The sequence below is a fragment of the Platichthys flesus genome, chromosome 13 (genome assembly GCF_949316205.1).
Source record: "Platichthys flesus chromosome 13, fPlaFle2.1, whole genome shotgun sequence".
NCBI lineage: Eukaryota > Metazoa > Chordata > Actinopteri > Pleuronectiformes > Pleuronectidae > Platichthys > Platichthys flesus.
Genome location: NC_084957.1, coordinates 11,593,320 through 11,617,883, shown reverse-complemented (window position 1 = coordinate 11,617,883; position 24,564 = coordinate 11,593,320). Strand labels below are relative to the sequence as shown.

Genomic DNA, 24,564 nt, shown 5'->3' with positions numbered 1-24,564 from the left:
CTTTGTTTGACATTAACACTTTACAGTTAACTTCTAGTATTGGATTTGTTTTTGCTATATATTTAACATTTCAATTTAGAGATGTATTTAACATGTGGACTTTAAGATTTATCTGGCATTTACAGTTAATAACTTAACTAAAAAATATTTGTTTAATCATTGTTTAACTTTTATGATTAACATGTCATGTTATCATTCAAAATATATGTTTAATCATTCCATTTAAACTTAACTGCAGAATTTTACTCTCAGAAAAACCCATCTAATTATTTGAATTTAGTTTTTTAAACACGCGTTGATGTCGCACGTGTTGAAAGTGACCGAGGTCCCAGCTGCTGAGACGTGATGACGTAGGGCAGGTGAGAGGAGCGCTCCTGCAGCACGTGCACACACAGGGAGAGTTTCCTCTGCAGCTGCGACATGAGGAGTCCGAGGAGGAGACGAAGCTTCAGGAGGCTCCAGGTAGAAACTGCTGAATTTAAAACATCATGTCGTCATTTATTCATTGCAAAAATTCTTAACGAATCGGTCCCTGCTGGGTCAGCGGGGACAGGAAGTGGCTGTGTGACGCACTCACTTTGTTAGCTCCTGTATCTGTGTTGAATTTGTGTCTTTACGCGACTTTACCATCGTGTTGTGTTGTTTGAACTTGTGGTTCGTCTCGTCACTATCTGTACCGTGAGGAGCAGGTCGTCTCATCAACAGGTGGACAGTAAAGAAACAGGTTGTAGAGATAAGAAGATAAAAAACAAACATTAAGGTTGGGTCCTCCATGTTTCACCTTCACAGCATGTGGAGGATATTTCTGGTTTTCTGTGAGTTCCATGTTTCAGCAAAACTTTAAAAGCCTGATGAATTACATATTGAGGGTTTCTATAGTAGAACACAATTTAAATGTTCATATTATGGAATAAGCAAAGAAGATAATGTTGGAGTGTCATATTGCATCATATTCATCAGGGCTGGGCAATAACTCCTATTAATAATTATTTATAATCTTAATCAAGAGCAATACAACTAAAGTTCCAATATATTTCCATATTGAAGATGACACATTATTGGTCAGCCTCAGTTTTTGTTACTCTGCTCATTCCGAAGTTTAAAACCACAACCTTCTCTCAGGAGCAGGGAGCAAACTTTAAACCCTGACAATTAGCGTGATAATTCTTGATATCGACTGATATCAACATTTTGATCTTGATGTGATTTTTGGCCAAAGCACCAAGCTCTGATTTACCTACTGCTTCTAAAGAGGCTGCTCCTGTGTGAGACTTTACCAACTTCTTTGCCTCATCCAGTACAATGGCATAGATTTATCCCAGTAAACAAAGTTTGGAGCCTCGAGGTGCATCCCATTGAACTGGGCAGATGAGGTTTACTTTGACTTAAACTTCTGGCCTTGTCAAGCATGAAAGACAGATTTTCCCATTTCTCAAAGCAAGAATATGTTTTGTAAGCTTTGAGCTGACGTCAAAGTAAGCAATCTGCGCTAATATTATTTATTGATAATCGGTAACTTATCAAGTAATTTCTTCATCAAACTAGAACGGCACTTGATAGATTGCAGACCTCCACCAAGGCCCAACAGTCTCTCATTAATATTAGTCCCTTAAATATGCCTGATTCTTGTCGGCATCTTTTATTTAACTTAACAGCACGGTGAAAACAGATTTTGGATTTGGGCTTCCTTCTGCAGGGAGCAGGCGATGAAGCCATCTTTTGGTTAGGTTGTTGAAATGCAAAGAAAGAGCGGCTCATACTGCTAAGTCCTCGGTAAGAAAATAAATAATAAATAAAACTAGAACCGTACCTTACAGTAATGTGAGACTCTGCTAATATGTCCCTGAAATAGAGTTGGCCTTCATCTTACATCAATGTAATTAGCATTTGCATTGACTGATACCAAAAGAATGTGTTCCAGGCTGGGAGTTATTTCTGGCCCTCTCATGCTGCCCGGCGTTTCTTGTCCTTGTGTCAATCCACTGTCGGACCTCGGCTGAATCGTTTGTCTACAACGATCTCCTCCTGCTCGCTCCTCGTCAAAGTCAATGTAACATAAAGAAGTAAAACCTTTTATGACCTGTTGTTTCTCCTATAAGTGTGGTATGGATTTAAAGTGTGTATAACTGAGGTGAATGGACACAGCAAGCCACGTGGAGCTATCTTATAAATGACATATGCTTCGGTGGGTACATGTGAAGGAGTGTGGATTCATGGAGACAGTAAGACGCAGGTTTGAACAGATCAACCTCCGTCTCCGAGCAGGAGATTTGCCTGTTCCATGCACCTTTCAAACGTCTAAAACCGGCCCAGCCTCTTGCATCGTACCAGAGTAATCTGATTATCTTCTGTTAATGTAGTGGGTTATTGCTCCAAGCCCATGTTGCCTGTTAGTCTGTATCTCCTGTAGCCTGTCAGACTCTGTTACACATTACCTCTCGGAGAGATGTTATCATCCCCGACCATCCCCCCACATGGAGCCTGTCACTGAATGACACAGCCCACAACACAGCCAATTTGCTGGCCTGGCTACTCTGTCTGCACGGCTACGTGCCCTCTACAGTTTGCTAAGTTTAAAGTGGAGTTTGGATCCCCGTGCGAAGTCCATGACAAAAGAACAGTTGGTTTTACGGTACTGGCAGACCTCCCGCGCCCAGTACTGTGCTGGAGAGACTCCCCCCTTCTGTGTTGTGTGCGATTTGCGTGTGCAATCCCTGCCCTCCAGGTTGCCAAGGCAAGTATGAATAAAAAAAGATTGAAGCAACAACAATATTAAAGACTAAATAAACCTGAGCAAATTAGATGATTTATTTATACACTACTAGGTCAGAGCAAGGATGACTGTTGTCGGAGTCAGTGTGTTAAAAATATCTTTATTGTGGTGGATCATGTTTGGGAAGGAGGGATCGGTTTGCCCTACTGGGCCACCCTCATGTGTGTGTGCGTTTGTGTGCGTTCCTGGCTGTGTGTGTGTGTACACTCTGCTGAGCTGTGAGCAGAGGAGCCCCGCCAGCCCGCTCGCTCTAACTAAGCTCTCTGCACACACACAGTCCAACAGCCTGCCTCTCCTCTCTGCCTCAGATGATGCCTTGGATTTAGCTGAACCCACATGAGTGATATGAATAACGCGCTGGACGAAATACACACTTCCAGAGGTCTCGGAGAGAAAGCAGAGATTTTTCAGAGTGGCAGGGGTAATGTGAGCGGTTTCCCCAGCCCAGCCCTCATCCCTCTGCAAGCTCCTTTACCGACACCAAATGCCCAGAAGACCGGGATTACGCCGTGCAAGGGGAACAGGTACGGCTCTTTTTTTTTTTTTTCTCTTTTTCTTTCAAACTTGCCATGAATGAAGCCAGTCTGTTTTATAAAATAAAAAAAACCCTATGTAATTCATTTCCTCCTCTACACTGCTCTGCAGAAGAATAGTGCACTCTTTGTGTGAGCCGCGGTGAGACACAGAGGTCTATTTAAAAGCTGTGGTGTAGACTTTGTACCTGTAAACATAATTGGCCGGACCAGAACGCAGCTGTCAATGAGAGTGTAATGTATTATTTCAACAGTGCAGTTAGAGAGCTGGAATCGAATCAAGCACCTGTTAGTTTGCGGGAGATAATCAGTAACTCAGTAACTGCTGTTTGTACAGAGCAGTAAAGAGAACGGCACCTTTCAGAGACTGAGGCCCGACTCGCGTGCGCATATTTTCGTTGTTTATTACGTGTTTTTTCTGACTTTTACAGTTGAACATTCCCCCATTCATACAGTGCATCCATGTGCATCACTTTCTCTATGACAAGGGGGATATTTGGGGTTCAGTGTCTTGCTCAAGGACACTTTGGCATGCAGAAAGGGGCAGACTGGGATCAAATCCCAGTTATCCTGTTAGAGGACCAACGCTCTAACCCTCTGACCACCGGACGCCCATAAAAATGGTTAGATTGCCATGACATGCTAAAGAAGTTATAATTAAGTTTCGAAAATTCCTTTACCTATTGATTATTAGATGTGAGGATTATAGTGTATTTCTCTTCCCAGCAGCCTGCAGCCCAAGCGCTGTCTGGGTCTGTTTGCAGCTGCTGTATTTAATAGTGGTGATATCGGGGGCAGTTCACATGTGCACTATCTTCTTATCAAGAGTCTGTTGGGGACTGCGTGGGGTGTGTCGTCTGCTGGTTGTGTCCACAGGAGGGTCTGAACGGACAGTTTGTGTTTTCTTGTCAGATCAGTCAGTTTGTTTATGACCTGCTCCATTTACACTCCTCATTCCTGTGCATGGGACACAAGGAGCTGAGCATCAAACAATGTGTTGCAACCACGCGAGCATTTAGTCTAATGCGTGATTGCGATGTCACAGTGTAGAGACAAATTCAGGCAAAGACATACCTGCTTTTGAAAGCTTGTGCGCTCTCATATAGAGTTCGGAATCAGGTCCGAAACAATGCTTGTCTCGTTTTATGCAACATCCGATTCTTTCCCTCACTGTGTCTTGTGTTTGTTTTTTTTTTGTCCTTCAGGAGCAATAAAGAGGGAGAGGAGTCGTTCTCGTCTCCTGTTCCAAACCCTTTTCCTGAGCTTATCCCCTCCACCCTCCCCCACTTTGTCTCTGAGTGTTTGTTGCCGTGGACCAAAAGCAGTGCAACTCAGGTGAGTGTTCCACTTACAGTAGTTGAGGGTGCAGGCGACACAAAGAGGGATATTGTCCGAAAAAAAAAAAGAAGGCCTCTGCTGTAACGTTTTCCATATGTTACCACAGGCAGCAAAGTTATGCAAACTTAAATTGCAACAAGTGCCAGAAAAACAACTGCAGGCGATGCAGCATTTAACTGTAATTAGATGCATAGTTACTTGATGTTCTGATGTGAGTCGTTGAAGTCGCATGGCATGAGGATGGTGGAACCAGTTATGCGAGTATGGAAACAAGTGACAGCGGGGATGTAAAAATGCTGTGTCAGCAAACTCTACACACACAAGGTTATTGCTTTCGAGATCCCAGACTCTTACTTTGGTAATGTACAGTGGCCTCCAAACAGCATAAAAAGTTAGGGAACACATACGTGTGATATGATGTTGCATTTGAAATGTGATTATAACTTTTATGGTTTGCCCATGAAATACCTGGCCTGGTGCCCGACAGCCACTCTTGTGCGTTTGCTTTAGAACAGGGTGTGCGATTTGTCATGCACTGGATGTGGGGAAGTACCTGCTGGTGCGGGAAAAAGTTTCAACCCAATCTCGTCGTTGAGCCTCTTCTGGCCGCCTCACTTACTTGTAGTTAAGTGAATAATAAGAACTTCAGTCACCAATTGACCGTTCGCTAAGCACCACCCCTCTCAGCGACGGCTGCTATGCCTGAAGAGTTTTCTAATCTCGCACAGCACATCAGCAGTTGACAGTAACATGGGCAGGTTTATCACTTACTATTGACTTTATGGTAACTTTGGAAACAATGGCTCTTTGATTTCTTTTTGAGCTGTTAAAAGACTGCTCACTGCTCGCAGGCGACTCTTGATTCTGTCAGATGGAAATACTCCAGACTACAGCCTCACCCACACTTCTTCACTACGATGCTAATTTATACAAATAAAAAGTACTTTTGCGTGACCCTTTTTGATAGACATAAGGAGAAAATAGGTTATGCGCAAAGAAAAGTAAATGAACTTAACTGATCTGTATTTGATTTGTAAATTTATACGGACTTCATTGTCAAAAGCTAAAAAAGAGGGCATATTCATTGTGTTGGAAAACCAGCAATTGTGGTTTCAAATGGATTTTGTCTATACATTTTCCTGGGCTGTTAAATTAGTCTGGTTTGTCAACCACCAGATATTTCCTGGATGGGAATCCCTTTTTTAATGTGTTTCTGCAGCTGATCTTAGGGTTTTCAGTGTCTTTGCGGTATGCATCTTTCTGTGTGCATGTGTAGCAGCAGGGGGCAACTCAAAGCAATGACTCATGGGAAAGCTGGAAGTTACAGAGCTCAGCATTTATACGACCATCAGCCGTACTCGACCACTTTTCATGTGTTGCTTCCAGGATCAGATTGAGATTACACACACTAAGTGCTTGTGATTCGCTCAAGAAATTGATTCTTCCTATCACCTCCTCACTCAACATTTCACATCAGAAAATATTTTCTAAACCCTCGAGGATTTAAACAAGTTCGGCTTTTCTTCTTATGCATGTAGAGAAAGGAAAAAGCCTGCAGAAAAGCATATAGAAATGCACATGAAGTCAGTGTGTAGCCAGGTGAGCTCTACATGAAACTGTACTGTAGGTTATGACCACTGAATTTTTGAGACCGATCAGTTTCCATGGTGAATAAATCAGTGTGTGTGTGTGTGTGTACTAGCTCAGCTGTTTCAGACACACAACTGTGACATGAGAAGTTACAAAAAAAAATCCTCCTGCACTCTCTCTCGAGTTTGGCCTCAGGAAAAGTGTCCACTGGCAATGTTGAGGTTTCAGCTCCTCAGTCCATCGGCTCAGCAATGCGTCACCGCAGACAGACAGACAGACACACGCATACACAAAACAACGTTAGCAAGAAATGAGGGTGCTTTATTGCAACCAGATTTTCATTGTGCAGACAGTTCCAGGTTAATATTGTTAGGTCCAAGTAGCTGGCTCTGCTTCCACTTTCCAGGAATATATTGGGCAGTCATGGTTGGACTCCTACCAGAAACCAGAAGCGCCCAGACAGACGGCGTTGAGTGCTCAGTTCGGCTCTATGACTCAGAGGAAATGCCTGCCCCCTCAGAGATGTTATTTCAGATGCAACATGCATCATGTCCATGTTCGTCGCCTCCTGTCTACAGCAGATGTTACACAGTCCTCAGGGTCACACTTAACACGTATAAATCATTTGTTAGAAAGCTGCTCACTGACAAAACAGAACCAAGCTCATGAATAGTTTGCGTTTTACAAACTCAAATCAATCATTAGTGAGGGCTGTTACAACAACCTTATCCAGAAAAACCATAGCCATCTTTGTTTGAATAATCAACTTTTAAATAATTAGATTTGATTGATTTTTCATCCTAAGCTGAACACACTGATTTGAATGGTTGTGTATATGCAGTAGAGCGAATCAGAGGAGTCACATAGCTTTCATTCCTCGGGCCTAACAGTGAGGGTTATATATAGTAAGTCATCTGCTCTTAGATGCACATGAAGCCCCTTAATTTCTTAAAGGTTCAATGTGTATGATTTTTTTACATCGAGAGCAGGTCCTCTACTACACACCTTTTTATGAGTTTTTATAACAACTGAAGGCTAGCACAGGTTCTCTTTCATGTTTGGAAGGGGAGGGTATTCAGCTGCTACATGCAACTTCACCACTAGATGCCACTAAATCTTACACACTGGGCCTTTTAACGTTTTTTTTCCCCTTGACCCCTTTTAGACTGACAGTCTTACCAGATGTGCATTGTTGGCCATTGGGGTGTCCTTTACTTGTAAGACCATTTTAAAAGTTTTCAATTATTTGTCCTGCATCCTCTGCTTTATCGTGATGACCATCAATGTTAACGTTTACATTTTTACTAAACTACCAAAGTTCAACTCTGCTTAGCAAATATGCTTAGTGTGGGATTATTGTAAGGATTAACTGTCGCCTGTTTAACGACAGCTGCAGTTGCTGGTCTTGTGTAAGTAGGAACAACAAGGGATTAAGTAATGAGAGTTGAGTGATGTGAATTGGTCAGTGACAGCATGTGTGTTTATTTTACCGTGTCAAACACAAGTAGTATCTCTCTCTCCATGTGTGAAACACAAACAAACAGCACAGATGAATATGGTGTGTTGGAAATCTTTTATGATTTTATCAGGACCACACCTTTTTAGGTGAATGCACTTGAATTTGGTCAATTTCTCTCTGAAGGTTGTCCTCACTTTGTTTATAGCACTGAACACCTCAAGAACAGGACTGACAAATACGGTTTTAAGTCCATATTCAGTGAGTTAGAGCATTAATGTGGATGCTGTCAACTCATTTCTAGCTCCACCCTTTGACTAGTTTAGAATTTTTGTGGCACTAGTCATGGCCATGTTCGCGGCAGTTATAGCAACGGTGGAAAGCATCAATTGCATTTATTCCAATACTGTGCATGAGTACAATTGTGAGCATCTTAACTCGATTCTTACCTCCACAAAGGAGCTTAGTTTTTTTTTCTTTTTTTTTCCGTTAGTTTGCAGCATTACGCATAGATTAACTACTTGAGGGATTTATACGAAACTGTGTAAGGATGCGGTACATGTCATTAGAACCCATTAGAATATTGTCATTCATTAAAATTTTTCTTTTCCTGTAGCACTAGGAAATGCTGAATTTTATGTTGATTATTAATGGATCTAGAGGAAATGGTCAGTTAAGGGCATTATGTAACTGATATCTATGAGCAATGTAGTGCAGTTTTACTGAATGTTGGACCTCTGTGGACTTTTAAGCTCTTCTGAGTTCTCCTCCCCGTTTAATTTTCTCTGCTACATGTTCAGTGCTTCAAGGCTGAAATGCTGCACCTGTTGAGGTAGCAGTGGTGTAAGTGCTAATGCCACCATTGTTATACAATCAACTAAGATGACATGTCTCCCTGTCTAGATTTGTAGATGCTTCTCCCTCCACAGCAACTCTGTTTTTCTTTTTATTACAGTTCTGCTAAGTGCTTTGGTGTGTTAGCTCTCTGTTGGTTGCATGTGCACAATAACTTCTATTGTTTTACTGTTTTATTTATAGTCATTCACTTAATACACCTCCATGAAGCTCACGGGTTAGGGAATGACGAAGAAAATGGAAGTTCTTCAGTTCCTGCAGTGTATTCTTCTTCTAGCACCTTTGGTAGAGGCTTTGCATTATTGGCCAAATTCAAGGAAAAAAAACTATCCTCAGCAAATAGGATTATAACACGACTGGCTTTGCAAAATGCATACTGATGTCTTGCTGTTTTTTAACTAAATGCACTGTAAATCCCTCTGCCCAGACGTGGGCGTTCCCTGCATACCTGCATATATGCCCCGCTGCACCTTAGTTTTACTGTGTTGTTACTTTGACAGAGCCTGCAAAAGGGATTTTGATTGAATCAACTGTGCTCAAGGACAGTGTGTCTGGAGCTGGCTTTATTATGGGAGCTGTGGAGACTCCGTTATCATCCTGGCTCCATTAATTCCAATTCATTTTAGCGGTGTGATAACTAGCAGCGTCTGTTTGTCTGTGCTCTCACAAGTCACTGTGCTGCATTTCAAAGATAAACACCGATGCTGTTGTGGGAGGTTCATCTTTCCCTGTCTGTTCTCACAATCTGAAAGAGAGGACAATGACTGGTATCAGGCTTCCACAGTCAGGGCAGCGAAGTTAAATACAACATGTATTTCTCCATCGGCGGGAAGCTTTATACGTTTTTGTTCTTCAAAATCACAATTGTGAAGTCTTCACTGACTTTAAGGACAAGGCGACATCACAGACTACCAACAGACACGTTTTGAGTAAAGGCAGCTGTGGCTCAGGAGGTAACTAGAAAGTTGGCAGTTCGATCCCTCGATCTAAGTTTCGCATGCTAAAGTTCCCTTAGGCAAGACACTGAACCAAAATTGTCCCTGATGCCTGTGCCGGCAGCGTGTGAGTAATGTGTGATAGTGAGCACTGCACATAGATGCACTTTATGAATGTGTGTGAAGAGGTGAATGGCAAAACTGTTCTGTGAATCGCTTTGAGTTGTATCAAGACTAGAACAACTCAATATTAAGGTCCATTTACCTTTTACTTAATGGGCACTACACTGTGGTTGGTCATTCTACCCCTTGAATATTGTCAGTTGTGAATTGACTCCTACATAAAGTTCCATATTGTTCTTCATAGTACCAGTAGAAACTTAGAATATTAAAGTTTTAAAGGTTTTACATCAATCTCTGCCGCTACAGATGCCTGTATTGTAGATATGGCAGACTCACGGTTGCCTTGTATAGTCTTACAGTAAAACAGATGTGGGCTGTGAATTGTGGCTGTGGGAGTAAGGGCTTGTCTGAAAGTCCATCTCTCTCGATCTCGTCTCTCGTCTCTCCCTTTCTCTCGTCTTTCTCTCTCTCTCTCTCTCTCTGCATCTTTGTTTATGAAAGCGACGCGTCAACTACGAGTCAGCACAACTAACAATGGTGGTAATAATACTGATACAAATGTGAATGCATATTGAGATAGTTATAGGAAATAAGACTTTAAGTAAATAAAAGTAGGTCTGATGTTGTTCCAAATGAAATGTAGAATGTCAGAGACTAAAAATAGCCATGTGGGCTAAAAAGTCAGCAAAGCCTATCTGACTCATGCACTTTCTGGGAAATCAGCTCATATGCTGTGATTCTGATATTGTCACACCGCAGAATTTGTTACTTTGATTCCAGGTACTTTCTCTGGCCTTGTACTGTATATTTCAACTCTGTTCACCATGAGAAAACTTTTTTTCCCCCCCATTTTCAGTTTTGTGTTTTGGAACTGCCTTTCTAAAAGGAGAGAAAAGGAAAGAAGCTTTCAAGTTTCCAAGGACGAAGGAGGAGTCTGTGTTGCGGGGAGGCAACATGACTTTTTCTCTCACACTTTCATTGTGACAGATCTTACTGCAAGTGGTATCCCATAGAGTTACGCTACAGAAAAAAAAACCCTGTTCTCATTGGAGTTATAATTCATACATTATCATTATTCGCAGTAATGTGTGGATATTTTTCACATAGTTATTGGTGCATCTAAGACAGAAGCATGAATTTCCATGCAAGAAGAGTTACCTTGCCGGCCATCACACCACTTTGTCTGCAGAAGCGGGTAGGAAACCTAACATGAATTTCCTCAGTAAACTATCTTTTTCTTTCACTGTCGTGTTTCTTTCTGATATTGCCATATTCACGTTCGAGTCCTGTTGTTCCTTGTAACTGTTTAACTTATATACTTTGGTTTATTGGAAAATGTAAGCACATTAATTCATAACCTTGTTTGAATTAATCCTTGGTAAAGATTCCAGATAACATTTAAAAGGCTAGGTGTTTGCCTTTTTTTTGCATATGGTTTGTATATTTTCACAAACCATATGCAAACTCCACACCTTCATTGTAATGGGATGTAATTTCAATGTTATATGCTATTTAAGGTAAAATGGGTCTGTTTACAATCGGCCTAAGGCAACATTCAGTGATGTTACTGTGATGTCAAACCCGTCCTCAGTCATCATGGTGCACTTTTAAGTAAATTGAGGGGGTGAAATTTAGGATAATGTCAGTGGCGGATCTAGGATTTTTCTAAATCAGGGGCCAATGTCCAACATCCCTGCACAATTCCTGATCCAGTAACGTGCATATTTAAGTCTCTCTTTTGTTTACTGTTAGCTCTATAGATGTGAGAAAAGGCTTACATACTTTAATATATATTTTTAGAATCCTTCCTTGTTTAAGCTCATTGGGTTTTTCAAAAAAGCAAATTGTAAAATTTATGTTAGTAAGTGGCATTTATTTATGTAAAAAAACTGACCACACAGAGGCACTTCAGGGGCCAATCAGATTTCAATTGGGTCCACTCGATTAGGTTTTTGATCGGAGGCTTTGGGGAAATTGCTTCTATCAACTCACAAAGTATTATTTTGACTCAAATCATTTGCTCTAATTGATCTGATGGTAAAAGATTTGAGTAGCGAATGGTATTCTGTCCATTTCTATTATTTAAATGGCCCAGTTTTTCTTCAGCACATAGAGCCCTCAGTTAACAACTAAGATAATGTTTCGAATTTAATTGTTACCAACCTGTGAGGCTATAGATGATGCAGCTGTGTGGGTGCTTAAAACACCAGGTCACTAATGGCAAAGATCTCTACGAAGGTGAGACTGTGAGTTTTTCCAGAGTTTCAACCATGAGGTGCAGGGAGGACATTAGTCAGTGGTTTTCTGTAGATTGGGGCGAGTCTGGAGGCAACCCCCTCACCACCACCCAGTGATAGAGCTGCAGCTGTGAGAGTGCAGTTCAAGGTTAAACCATAGTAGTCTAATTGGCAACATGGCTCACTCTGTCCTGTCCTTGAGATAACGAGGTCTAATAGAGTTTTTTTTATTCAACAAAGCTATATATAGTCCTGCATAATCCGTGTCTGGATTTACTGGCTTTTATTTTTTTCCTTGAATAGCAACTTGAAAGCCATTTGTACCACATCACATTCTGTTCTGTTGCACTGTCCGCTACTTTAAGCCTCAACTGTGTGATGGAAGGGTCGGTATCAAATTGTGTTGAATGTGGCTTGTTGTGCATTGAGTCTGATGAAGTGGTGGGTAGACTTTATATAGACTAAGCGTTGGGACCACCCACAGTTGAGATTGAGTTCAGTGTTGGTTTCACCGGCACAAAAGGTTTTCTGGCCACAGCAGCAGACTTCATAGCACCAATTCCCTTTCAGAGTCTTTGAGTTGGAGGAGGCAAAGATCTTTTTTCTGCCTTTTTGTGCTAATTTTTTAAGCTAATGGTGTCATGTAGGATCTGGTCAATGAATTAATGTTGACCATTGCGGAAAGTTGCTTAGCTCTGTGCTTTTGTTTGGGTGGTGTCTGAAGTTATGGCTACGTCCGCATTAACACACTTTAAAAATGAATTGCTTGTTCCACATTCACGCTTGTCGTCGATTATATTCCTGAGTTGTGGATATGGAAATCGAGACTTTTGGAAATGTTGTCGAGTCTTGTTGAACCTCTTTCAGTTTGAAGGCTGTGTGTTTCCTTCTGGATGGACAGAAAAAGAGTCCAGTGAAAACGGTGATGAAGAAACACCCATATTTGCTTCTTGATTGTGTCTTATCAACTTAACTCATCAGCACTGGTGAATGTGAGTATTACCTAAAGAAAATCTGAGTCACAGCTAATGCTAATTTTCCATTTAGTGCTGAGGAATAATAAACTGCAGCTTTTTTTTTTTTCTGTCTGCATGTTGCAACATAACTTGATTGACAGGATGTAGGCGGACGTGAAGGCTTTTCAGGTGAAAGCGTGTGTACATTTGGATCAGGGCAACTTGCTGATGAATGCACCTCTGTGTTCACTGATAAAAACCTCAGTGGTTCATGCTGCCTTGTCTGGCCATTCATTATAAACTCTTAAACAATGATTAACAGTACTGTCCACTCTGTGTTTTCAAGTATCCTGTGTAAAACAATGACAATAATTGACCTGTAGAACTAAAGTAATTACAGTGTGTGTGTATGTATGTATATATATATATATATATATATGCTCAAAGGTGTATTTAAGGTGGACATTTTTATTGGTGAATCATCATCAGCTCAAATGTAATAGAATCTGTTGGTGCAAGTTCATTTTGAGACTGACAGTAAGGAAACTCCAGACACTCAAACAATATAGTGTGACTTCATCACTCAGTAATTTGGCTAACCAATGATGTAACTATCACTTTGTCAGTCAGTCACTGACATCACTCAGTGATTACAGACATCTGTGTCCAAGTAATGGCCTCACTCTTGAGTTTTCTTCACCCTGTGACTTGACTGATCCAGAAACTTGATGCCTGAATGATGCGATTTGACCAGTTCTCTGGAAGCCACTTCCTTAAAGCAACTCCGCTGAGGTCTAGTCTAAATACAGTCATGACCAGTTGGACATCGACAAACAAAGATAATTTGTTATGCTCCATGCAGGCTAATGGAACACCAAATGGTTTCAAGTGAGAGGTGCTTCCTTACATGATTTGTGGACAGCTCAGTCCTTAGCCTTTTGGAAGCTCTGATCTCCTATTATCTCCACCAGCACCACCAACCCCACCACTGGCCAATTTTATGCTGAGTTGACCAAACTAGCATTACATTTAACCAGCACCATTATTACTGCTCTTGGCCCTTGCAGGGCTTTATGCTGAGAACCCTGCTTCCTATGGGTGTGTGAATGCGAGTAGAGAGGAGGGGGGTGGGAGGCTTGTGACTTTCTCTGCCCCCATCTCTCTCTCTCTCTCCCTCTTTCTCCCTCTCTCTCTCCTTCCGTCTCCACCCACTAGTGAAGGATCAGATTGATCTCTGGCTTCTTGACTCCTCGTGGTGGTGAGGAGCACCAGCAACACAGATACGTGGAGTCGAGAGAGCGTTGTGCTTAGAAGCCGTTTTGTCCAATTACCTCCTTTCAGCTCCACTGCAGCACTGAGTGTGAGAGAGAGAGAGAGAGAGAGAGAGCGGGAGACACTCTTTGCCTCCCAGCTGACACTCGCGGTGCCGTCTGATGCGTGTTTTTATGTTTCCTACAAAAGCTCTCCTTTGCGATGCTGTGTACTCAGCCATGTATAGGCTACAGAGCTTGCAAAACCTCGGAACTCTGCTCGATTTCAAACAGAGGGGCGGTGAGTTACACTTGGATTCATTTGCAGTTGCAGTAAGTGTTTCATGTGTCAATGGTGTTGCAAGATTATTCCAGCCTTTATGTCCTGGAACAGCCTCTGCACATTGTTCTCTACTTGCGTTCTTCTGAATGTTGTGTTGCTGTAAAAGAACGAAAACTGCTGTATGTAGGTCAAACTGATTAATGTGTCTGATACTTTGCCTCATGTTTAATACTGGTCACTGCATTATTTCAGTTTCAGCTCGTTCAAGGTAGAACATTTTCTGCTCCCAGTGAATGCTTGTGTTGATTCAATGCTGCTGTTGCAGGTAATCAAAGTTTATAATGAAGATAACACCAGCAGAGCAGTAGAAGTTCCCAGTGACATAACTGCCAGGGACGTATGCCAGCTGTTTGTCCTGAAGAACCACTGCATCGATGACCACAGCTGGACCCTGTTTGAAAACCTCTCACATCTGGGAATAGGTAAGAGTTTGTTTTCTGAAAAATGATCTTCATGTGAGAATGTAAAAAAATCTCTGACAGTATGGTTAATAATAAAATCTCAAAATGCTCGAGATGTGTTTAAGTTAAAGTTCCAGCTGCAAACTGCAGTCAGAGCCAGTGCATATTTTTACCTCTGCTGAGGAGGTTATATTCCTCCTGTCCATTGTTTGTTGGTTGGATTATTGTAAGACTACACACGAACAACAGCACAGAATACCCAGAAACTTGGTACGAGTCAAGGAAGACCACTTTCAATTTTGTTGTCCGTTTTATAACATTTTCCGGTATTTCTGAGAGCATAATTAATAGATCATGATGACCAAATATTTGAAACACTGGATCTACTGAATTAAAATCTGGTTTCATAATGGCACTGTTTGGCCTTTCTAGATGTCATTCAGGTTTTTCAGCCAGTGACGGTGTTAATCCATTATTTATTTATTCACAATGAACCATAAGCAAAATATGTACTCATAAAACTCAGGTGAAGTGCTTTAGGTGAGATGCTTGATTTGACGATAGGATTGAGTTGTGGTGTTGGTGTAGATGTATGAGCGCTGAATAAATGGCTGTCCTCTGTGTGTTCTGTTGAATCCTGAACCACAGGGTGTAAAATATGAGTGGAGCTGATGTTGGATTGTGTCTTTTTCAGCGTGAGATATCAATTATAGATCTTACTGGTGCAGAATGTTATTACTCTATCGGAATTGCAGTAGTAGAGACGTAGTGCAGTGCATGTATAGAGACGTCACTGTCTACACTGAGACGAATGGATTTTCTCTCATTGTATCTGTCGACTGGGCTTTGCTGTTATTTTCCAAGCTGCACAACCTGCTGCTGCTGATTAACAGTTGAATTGATGCACATTTTCAAAAAGATTTGCTGTAACCGCATTTACGTAACATGCACTGTGATGTCAGTATATGTTACATCATCCCCTCGATTTGCATTCAATAGTGCTGCATGAAAAGCAACAAATATATAGTTCTTAGCCAACAGTGGAAACACACAATTTTGTCAATGATAAAACTGATCTGCAAGGTGGAAGTGTGACTGTATGAATGATTTCTCAGCTGCATTTTCACACTATTGCACACATTACGTAATTCATCCATCTGCTCTTCGTCAAGACTACATGTCCCGGCTTTCCACAGAAAAGCTTGAATCCAGATCCAAAAGTTGTTATTCAACTTTTTCAGATAAACTAATGGATAAAATCTCCAGTACATGTTGACATAATTCACATGATCTATTATTATACTATAACAACCATTTAATTGTGTCAAAATACATTATTGTAAGTAATTTTAGGGATTGAAAGTAGATCCTATATAGTAGTTTCTATATAGGATGTAGAATATAGTTTGCTTTTTGCACAACATACAAAGAGTGTATCTATAAATCTTTATTAAATTTAATTAAATAAATGTTTATTATTAGCACCATTGTCTTTGCCCTGATGTTGCTCATAGTTCAACTTAACTTTACGTGGCTGCCTGAACACCAATCCTTTCTTTCTCCCAATAATTCCAAGATCAGTTTTAGTGCTAGAAAATGATTAGTTTATGTTTTACTGCTTTAGATTACACGCTCATAAAAGGTTAATAATCAAACTTTGTTCCTCGAAGTTGAGCAGTAAAGCTCCTGCAGGAGAATCTAATGCAGATATAGCTTTTCTCTGAGGTCTTTAACTTTGGTTTGATTCTATCGCGTCTCCACGTTTTCTCCACAGAGCGGTGAAACCCACCAGCTGCATTTTTACTCTCTTTTCTCCGTGTGTTACTAGAGAGAACCATTGAAGACCATGAGTCTGTTATGGAGGTGCTCTCAGGCTGGGGGATGGACACAGACAGCCGGCTGTGTTTTAGGAAGAATTATGCAAAATATGAATTCTTCAGGAAACCTCTGGTGAGTAACTTATGTGCATGGCGATTCATTCACGTACTTTTGCATTTGATACATCGTCCTGCGGGTATTCCCACCACGGTGTGGCATGAGGAGTTTCAGCGCTGTTGTAATACTCGGGTGCTTTCTTATTGGTAGGAGTTTTTCCCGGACCACATGGTCTCCATATCCAGTGAAACCAATGGGATGGTGGATCCCTCTCAGCTTATACAGGTATCAGGTTCTCTCTAATAACAGTCAACTCTCTTTGACCTTGGTGAGCTAATTGTGAGTTTCTCAACCTCTGTCTAAATGTGTGTGTGTTACACCTACACACACACACACCCCTACATTTGTAATAACAGTTATTTCTCTACCCAACGCAGACTTTCCTCAACTCCAGCACTTGTCCAGAGATACATGGGCACCTTCATGCCAAAGAGATAAGCAGGAAGTCGTGGAAGAAGTTTTATTTTGTCCTGCGGAGGTCGGGGCTTTATTTTTCCAGTAAGGGAATGTCCAAGGTCAGTAAAACAAAATCATCCACAGGATGTTATAGTCTCTGCATTGTCGGAAAATCAAAAGCAAATATAACCCAGTGGGAATAATTTTTTTCACACAACTAGAACCATTCTGTTGCAGTCAATACTTTTATTTCTGTTGCTTTTTATGAAAAATAAAAAATGCACAGCACCATTTGCAAAATAGAAAAGCCAGATTTAAATCTATAAATTAATCCTATGAATGAATCTTTGCACAGTGGGTTTATATATTTCTCACTTGTGTTGTGCAAGGGCAGGGAAACAGGTTGAGCTTGATTTTCCTTAGGTCAGCTGGCACAGCAGCCAATGCTGCTGACAAGTGAACCTCATACCGAGGCACCGGCCGTGCCAACGCAAACTTCTCAACTGCTTTCATTTCCTACAACAGTGGACCTTTTGTTTGTCGAGCACAGGAAGGCTTTGGTACGGTGCCCGCTTTTTGCTCCAGCAGGTTTACATTCATCTGTGGTCTCGGTTGAACACATTGCAAGTCAGTCCGCACAGTCGCTCACAGCTGTGGCTTTACTTTAAATAAGGAAGTGGGAACAGTGTGTCACATGAAAAGCAGAACAGTGGTCGTCCTTGTGCCTTTTTTTTTGTTAGTTTTTTTCGCCTCGAGAATTCATCTCTGGCACAATGTGACTGTTCATACTGTCTCAGGACAGCTCAAATCAATATTTCTAAATTTATCCTTATCTCTCTAAGTACATTTGTAGTTCAACCGCACCCTGAATCACTGATAACAGACTCATTGAATAATATGCATTGTTATATATGCAACTTAACCTCCTTCTCGGTCCTAAATCAGCTAAAAAGATCAGACTGTAACAGTGGATTCATTCAGTTCCCCAATAGTATTTATCCACGCTTTGCTGTTCAATTTTTATGAGAATAATTTTCTATTAAATTATAAAATCAAGCTACAATGCCACTCAGTACATTGTATACCTCCACCAATGCCAAACAGTCCCCTCATGAAATGAATGAAATAAATAAATTATTTCCGTGAGTTATTATCTGAGCAAGAGATGTTGAAACACCCCCCATCTCTCTATGTTAAAGAAAATGAAAAGATTCCTGGGTCCACTCCAAATTCGTTCTGTCCTGATCCATTCTGCGGAAAAAATTGAAAAAATAAATAAAAAATATTATGTTACTATTGTATGTTGTTGTGTCTTTGTTGTACAGGAACCAAGGCATCTCCAGTTCATCGCCGACTTCAGCGACTGCGACGTCTACAGCGTCCTGTCGGCCAAAAAACTGCACGGAGCGCCCACAGATTACGGCTTCTGCGTCAAGGTACCATCACTTTTCTGAACATGGTAAAAGTGCACCGGAGGAGCAGAGGTATTGATTTCCAGCGTGTTGAGCTCAATTAGTTTTTAATGTAACGTCTCTCCCTGTCTCCAGTCCACAAAGTGCTGCTCAGCGCGGGACCTGAAGCTGTTCTGTGCCGACGATGAGCCGACCAGGACCTGCTGGATCACGGCCTTGCGCCTGTTAAAGGTCGGCCTGCTCATCACAAACTCCAGGCCCATGTCTGAGAGGAGGAATGTCGAGTCAATGCTGGAGTCAGATTTAGCTTTGGGAGGAGGTCAAGGAAAGATATTGAGTGATGCAGGATTAGCAGCCCCACTCTTGATAGCAGCAGCAGCATGTTGTCTGGATGTCTGCTGGAAACAGGTTAAAGCATTAGACGCTCTCCTGCACATCTATAAATAACAGACAGTAAAGCACAGCAGACTGATATACTTGTATCTGTCTATTTTATCACTCTTCTACAGGTTGACTGAAAGTGTTGTAAAGTTCTAATTAAATGTGACCTGTTTCTATTTCAGTATGGGATGCAGCTGTACCAAAACTTCATTCAGCCACACCAGAGACAAAAAACCTCACCGATGGTAAGTGAAGCTCAGATTATTATCACACTGTCCTGGGATTCTTCTGGAAATAAGAATAGATGTATATTAAAGCTGCTTTTATCAGTATTCGTACACATTCACAATGAATTAAACGATAATGTGAAACCAGTTGGTCGTAGTGACACATCTGCATTAACCTGCAACTTTGCAGTTCATGTTTGCTGTATGAGGCCTTTTGAATTTCCAAGTGAAGCCAAAATGTCCTTTATAGGAACGCCGCCATCTTGAGTCTGCGCAGAAACGATCGGTAGATGGAGTTGAGTATTAAGGTCCCACTGATATAAGCGCTTGAGTCTGTTAGTTTTACTATAAAATCAAACCAAACTTAGAGGAACATTTGAACATACAGTATGATGTGAACAAAAATAATTCTTGCGTTACTTTATATTTTGTTACATGACACATCTGCCAACATGGAGGAGGCAGGATTTTGGACCTTATACTGCAGCCAGACACAAGGGCGTCATTCAGACTCCCCCTTTGAGAGCAGCCACGTCCTGTGTCTTTATATGCAGTCTGTTATGGTACATGCTCAGCACTTATTATAAAGTGTGAATCTCACCCTAAGGGTCAAAGAAGGAACATGAATGGAGCATGTGTTCAAAAAAAGATCAGCTGGGGCTAACACTTGCCAACACATACAGTAGCAGGGTAGCACTGTGGTGATATAATGCGTAGGACAAATATGGCACCTTCAGTGTGCTAATGCAGGTTTCTTGTCCCAGAAAATAGCCTCAGACTCATCTGGGAGTAATTTTGTGGCAGCGAACCCGATCTATTAATGGCTTTTGGACATGTTCATGAACCCTCTCCTGTCTAAAAATACACGGCGATCAGCTGCTCTCAGATTTAACAACTCATCACCTCTCCTCCGCTGTTAGAGGTTCATGTGTGTCCAGCAGCCTTCGCCAAGAAGATTATAGAAAAAAGATCGAGGAGTGCACGAGTGTGCCAGACGCCGGGTCAGGCTGCTGATTCTGCTGTAGGTTACATGACCGTTTTAGCCGTTGGTGCCAAAAGGAGAATACAGCTTCATGTGTTCACACTGGAACGTATATAACAGCCATATTTGTACACAACGTTACTGCAAGCCAAACTTTGATATGTGATGATAAGTATCTTTGAGTAGATAAGAGTAACTGGAACGCTGCTGTACTCGGGGTAAACACTGCTCACTTTGTTTTTGCCCCTTGTGAGCTTTGTAGCTGGTAGAGGAATGAACGTGGCAACTGAAGCTCCTCGTTCCTCCTGATAAGAGTCCTTCAGTGTGTGCAGCTGTTTAGAGCCACTCGCTTGATGGCCACTTAAATGGGTAAACTGTGTCCATGTGTCCTTCTCCTCACCGCCTCTCTAATCCTCCTTACTTGGGGTTTTCTGTCTAGAAATGATGGAGCCACTAGATGGCAACCCAATACCACAAGAAGTCAATCCACTGGGTTAATCAAATAACACAGTATCTGTATTTCCAGCTTTTCCATGAAAAATAAAGCAAGCAGTGAGGTTTCTTTTACGACTGTTTTTCCACAATAACACCGTATCAACTGTTGCTTTTTTTAGAGAAGCATCTCTGAGAACTCTCTGGTGGCCATGGATTTTTCCGGCCAGAAGAGCCGCGTCATCGAGAACCCGTCTGAGGCGTTGTCTGTGGCTGTAGCGGAAGGTCTGTCATGGAGGGTAAGTCCGGGCTCGGCAGATTCGTTTGTGATGATGTGTTGCTCTGCAATAATGACATTGCTGTCACGTCGTCCAGTGGAAACATGAACCAATAACTGGCAATTTCTAAATCAAATGTTGCTTAATATGAACAAGGATCTCGGATCAAATTGCTCTAATGAAGCTATGTGCTCTTAAAATGTACAATGTAATTAAATATAGTTATGTCGAGTGTAACAAGAGTTATATAAAACTTGCATAATGTTTTCTAAACTGAATTTGACTGTAACTTCTTTGTGCCTCAGAGGAAAAGCTGTCACCGTCTGAGCGGGCATGGGAGCCCATCCACATCCCTGAGTTCAGTGTACAGCATAGGTTGGTGCGACACATTTTGACTATTCAGATTTTCTGTATGCCCGACCGCATGACACAGATCATTTGTAACATACATGTTGTCTGTCTGTGTGCTCCAGCGCTGCACATGGCTCAGGCGTGGTTCCACAGCAAACTGTCGAGGGAGGAGGCTCAGCGGCTGATCACTCAACAGGGTCTTGTGGATGGGTAAGCAGCTACAGTATGAACACTACACTTCACTCATTGTCTTTCAGACTTCTGCACTCATTGGTTGTGCTATTATTAAAGGCTCCTTCCATATTAGATACTAGATACTATACTTGATCTGATTCACATTAAGATTAAGATTAAGATGCATTTATTAGTCCCAAACACATGCACAGACATGCAAAGGCACACTCATGCAGGTAGGGAAATTTAACCTCTGCTTTTGACCCATCTGGTGCAGGACACACAGAGCAGTGAGCGACCATGTACGGCGCTCGGGGAGCAGATGTTGGGGGAGTAAGGTGCCTTGCTCTGGGGCACTAGACAGGGTAGGGAGACTCTTGGATTTTTGGACAGATCTATCCAGGTTCGTCTTTTGTTGTCTCTCCTTGGAGTTGAACCAGAGACGAACCAGAGACCTTCTCTGCCCATAGTCCAAGTTTCTGCCACTAGACCACATTTGAATGATGCGTACAAATCCTGTGTTTCTGAATTTTGTAAGAGAACATAATAGACATTAGAGCTGTATTACACAGCTATTGTATTGGATTCTCTCAGTTTCTGACAATTTCGTGGAAACTGAGGTTTAAGGTTTAATTTACTTTACTCTTCTTTCAGCATTGATATGATTTTCCAGATTCCCACTCATGGGCAGTCACTGGTGGCAGGGGCCAGCCCACTGTTGATGCACTTTTTAAAATACATATAATGTAATCTGAAAGACGTCCCAAATGGTTGACCTTACACTAGGTGGCGTTATGAGCCATGCCCAATCCTCATATTTAATGAAGATATTGTATAGATTAGGTAATACATGTTATATTAAAACCAACATTAAGTTATATAATTCAATTTATGATCAATAAGTCATATAATCCAGTTTACAGTCAACAAGCCCATCTAAGTATGTTTCATTATCCCTTTAAATTCTCAAATAAGCAACAACGGAGATAACACAATAGTCTTTAGTGCTCTGTAATCAATTACTTAAGGAGATCCTTTATATTCTGTGTTGTACATTATGTCATATTACATGATTAAAGATGTCACTTCCTTCACGTTTTAGAGTTATTATCTGTATCTTAAAATGGGACCTGTACAGAAGTGTATTGCATTCACTTGAGAACAAATAAATGAAGAGAAGCTTCCATTAAGCCTGTACTTTGAGAGCGATGAAACAAACATGTCTTGTCTCTGTAGGTTGATCCAGTTTTATTTTGTGCTAAGTTGTGGGAAATACTTTTCTTTAAGTTATACAGATGCCATTGTTATTGTTATTAGTGCAGGCACATTCAGACTTTTGGATTGTTCAAAGAGAAAGGATTTTGAGGCATCTAGTTTAAAAACTGAGCAAGTTCTTTCCACCGAGTGGATGCGATAGGTCTTTGTATAAAGGAATTGGAACAACAGTAAAGACTTCTGTTTGTTTTCAGAGTGTTTCTTCTGAGGGACAGCCAAAGCAACCCCAAGACGTTTGTTCTGTCACTGTGCCACATGCAGAAAGTCAAACACTTTCAGATCTTACCTGTGAGTACAATCCACTGTTTGGAAATACTGCATTTCAGTCATCTTCAAAAACAATCACCGAAAGATTTCAGCCTCAACTTGCACATCACGTTTCTCCTGCGTGCTCTTCCTCTGTGTGTGCGATGTGCATGTAGGTGGACGATGAAGGCGAGTTATTCTACAGCCTGGACGATGGTCACACACAATTCACAGACTTGATCCAGTTGGTGGAGTTTTATCAGCTGAACCGTGGCGTGCTGCCCTGCAAGCTCAAGCACCACTGTGCCCGGATCGCCCTGTGAACGAGGGAACCAGGAGACCCCCACCCCCCCGAGGGCCCGCTCGCACCTTTTTAAACTCCAGGGCCTTTTCTGGACAGACACTCCCAGCGCCCTTGTGCCTTGAAACAGAAAGATACAGTCCAATCAATAACTTAACAGCCATGGTCACTGAAACCACTGTTTTTCTCCAGTCCCACTCTGGTACATGGTCTGTCTTGTTTTTCCTTTTGCAGAAAAAGCTGAATCTGATAATCGACTGTGTTATAATGACTCTTCGGCCCTGTAATGTCTCCATCATGTGTGGAGGCTTCTCCTCCTGCATAACGTAGAGCAGCAACATCATGCCAGCAGTGAAAGATAGTGTCGCTGGAAAATATAATGTCGACTGCAGTGTGTATAGTGTAATTATATACCGGTCAGTTATAGTCTGTAAAAGCTAATGAAGGTTGAATCCCAACAGAGGACTACAAGAATTGTTTATATTTGACCATGTTGTGCTGGGAGTTGTAGTCCACAACATCTCCGCCTTGTTAAATCTGAGTAAAACTAAGCTATCGTTGCACGTCATTGCATCGCTCTGATCATTCAGGTATTGTTTTTTTGTTGTAACAAAATTATTGTTTTCTATTTGAGAGATAAAATGACGACGTCTCAGGAAGAGTCACCGTGTGTGCAGGACTGAGACTGCTGAGAGAGACACGGAGGTGAAGTTCAGGCGGAGAGGCGGCACACAACCTCACCCTTTTGATTTTAAACATGTGATTCAATGAAATGTTTATCGCGTGAAGTCAGTCGTGGGCTCCCTGTGGAGTGACACATTTCACCAATTTTAGACATAAGCCATCAAGACGAAAAATCAGAAATTTTACTGTATGACTGATTTTTGATCGTATCCGGATTCAGTGTATATTGAAATCAAGCTTTTATATTTTCCAAAGATACAGGTACTAAGATTGCAGAACCTGGGTAGGTCGTACTGTGACGGTAACACCACTTATGTCGGTATCCAGCGTCAGACTGTGGTTTGTAAAGCCATGGACATGATCGACATCGCCATGTTGTGCTTGTTGTTCCTTTTCTTTTTTTGACAACAGTGCATTGAACAATGAATGTCCTGGACTGCATAGTTCACATATAAAAAACACAGTCTGTTTGTAATGTATGATTGTTGTTTGATTTATTCTCACATCTGCTAGCTATCGAAAAGTGGTTAGAAAAACAAATCGGTAATACACGACAGGAGATTTTATTAATGCCAGTGATGTGTTCATTTCGGTGAGCAGCAGCATTAACCCTTAATCTCTAAAACTTAAGATCTGGTTCAGACCAAGACAATAGATCACCAGGAAAACCCCGCCTTTATTTAAAGTATAGAACAGTGTA

At 41.5% G+C, this 24,564-nt stretch overlaps 1 protein-coding gene across 4 annotated transcripts; it reads left to right on the top strand.

The window, feature by feature from the left end:
* Positions 1-321: 321 nt before the first annotated feature.
* On the top strand, positions 322-24,339 carry grb14 (growth factor receptor-bound protein 14). Of its 4 annotated transcripts, XM_062403131.1 has the most exons (15): positions 322-462; positions 3,082-3,297; positions 4,512-4,641; positions 14,655-14,811; positions 16,619-16,740; positions 16,876-16,950; positions 17,103-17,240; positions 18,447-18,557; positions 18,669-18,764; positions 19,097-19,159; positions 20,738-20,854; positions 21,139-21,208; positions 21,307-21,394; positions 22,828-22,921; positions 23,056-24,339. In XM_062403131.1, exons 2-15 carry the CDS (start codon positions 3,110-3,112, stop codon positions 23,200-23,202), a joined length of 1,596 nt encoding a protein of 531 aa, XP_062259115.1. In that variant the 5' UTR covers positions 322-462; positions 3,082-3,109; the 3' UTR covers positions 23,203-24,339. The 4 variants fall into 4 exon arrangements, with proteins under 4 accessions (XP_062259115.1, XP_062259114.1, XP_062259117.1 ...); XM_062403130.1 differs by lacking the exon at positions 322-462 and having other exon boundaries at positions 2,991-3,297; XM_062403133.1 differs by lacking the exons at positions 322-462; positions 3,082-3,297; positions 4,512-4,641 and adding an exon at positions 10,721-10,798.
* Positions 24,340-24,564: the final 225 nt, after the last annotated feature.

Excerpts from the sequence above, each read along its gene's own strand:
- grb14 (XM_062403131.1), top strand. The coding sequence starts at position 3,110 with ATGAGTGATATGAATAACGCGCTGGACGAAATACACACTTCCAGAGGT. Across the intron at positions 18,765-19,096 it reads CGGCCTTGCGCCTGTTAAAG|TATGGGATGCAGCTGTACCA; the intron begins GTCGGCCTGCTC and ends TTTCTATTTCAG. Across the intron at positions 21,395-22,827 it reads CAACAGGGTCTTGTGGATGG|AGTGTTTCTTCTGAGGGACA; the intron begins GTAAGCAGCTAC and ends GTTTGTTTTCAG.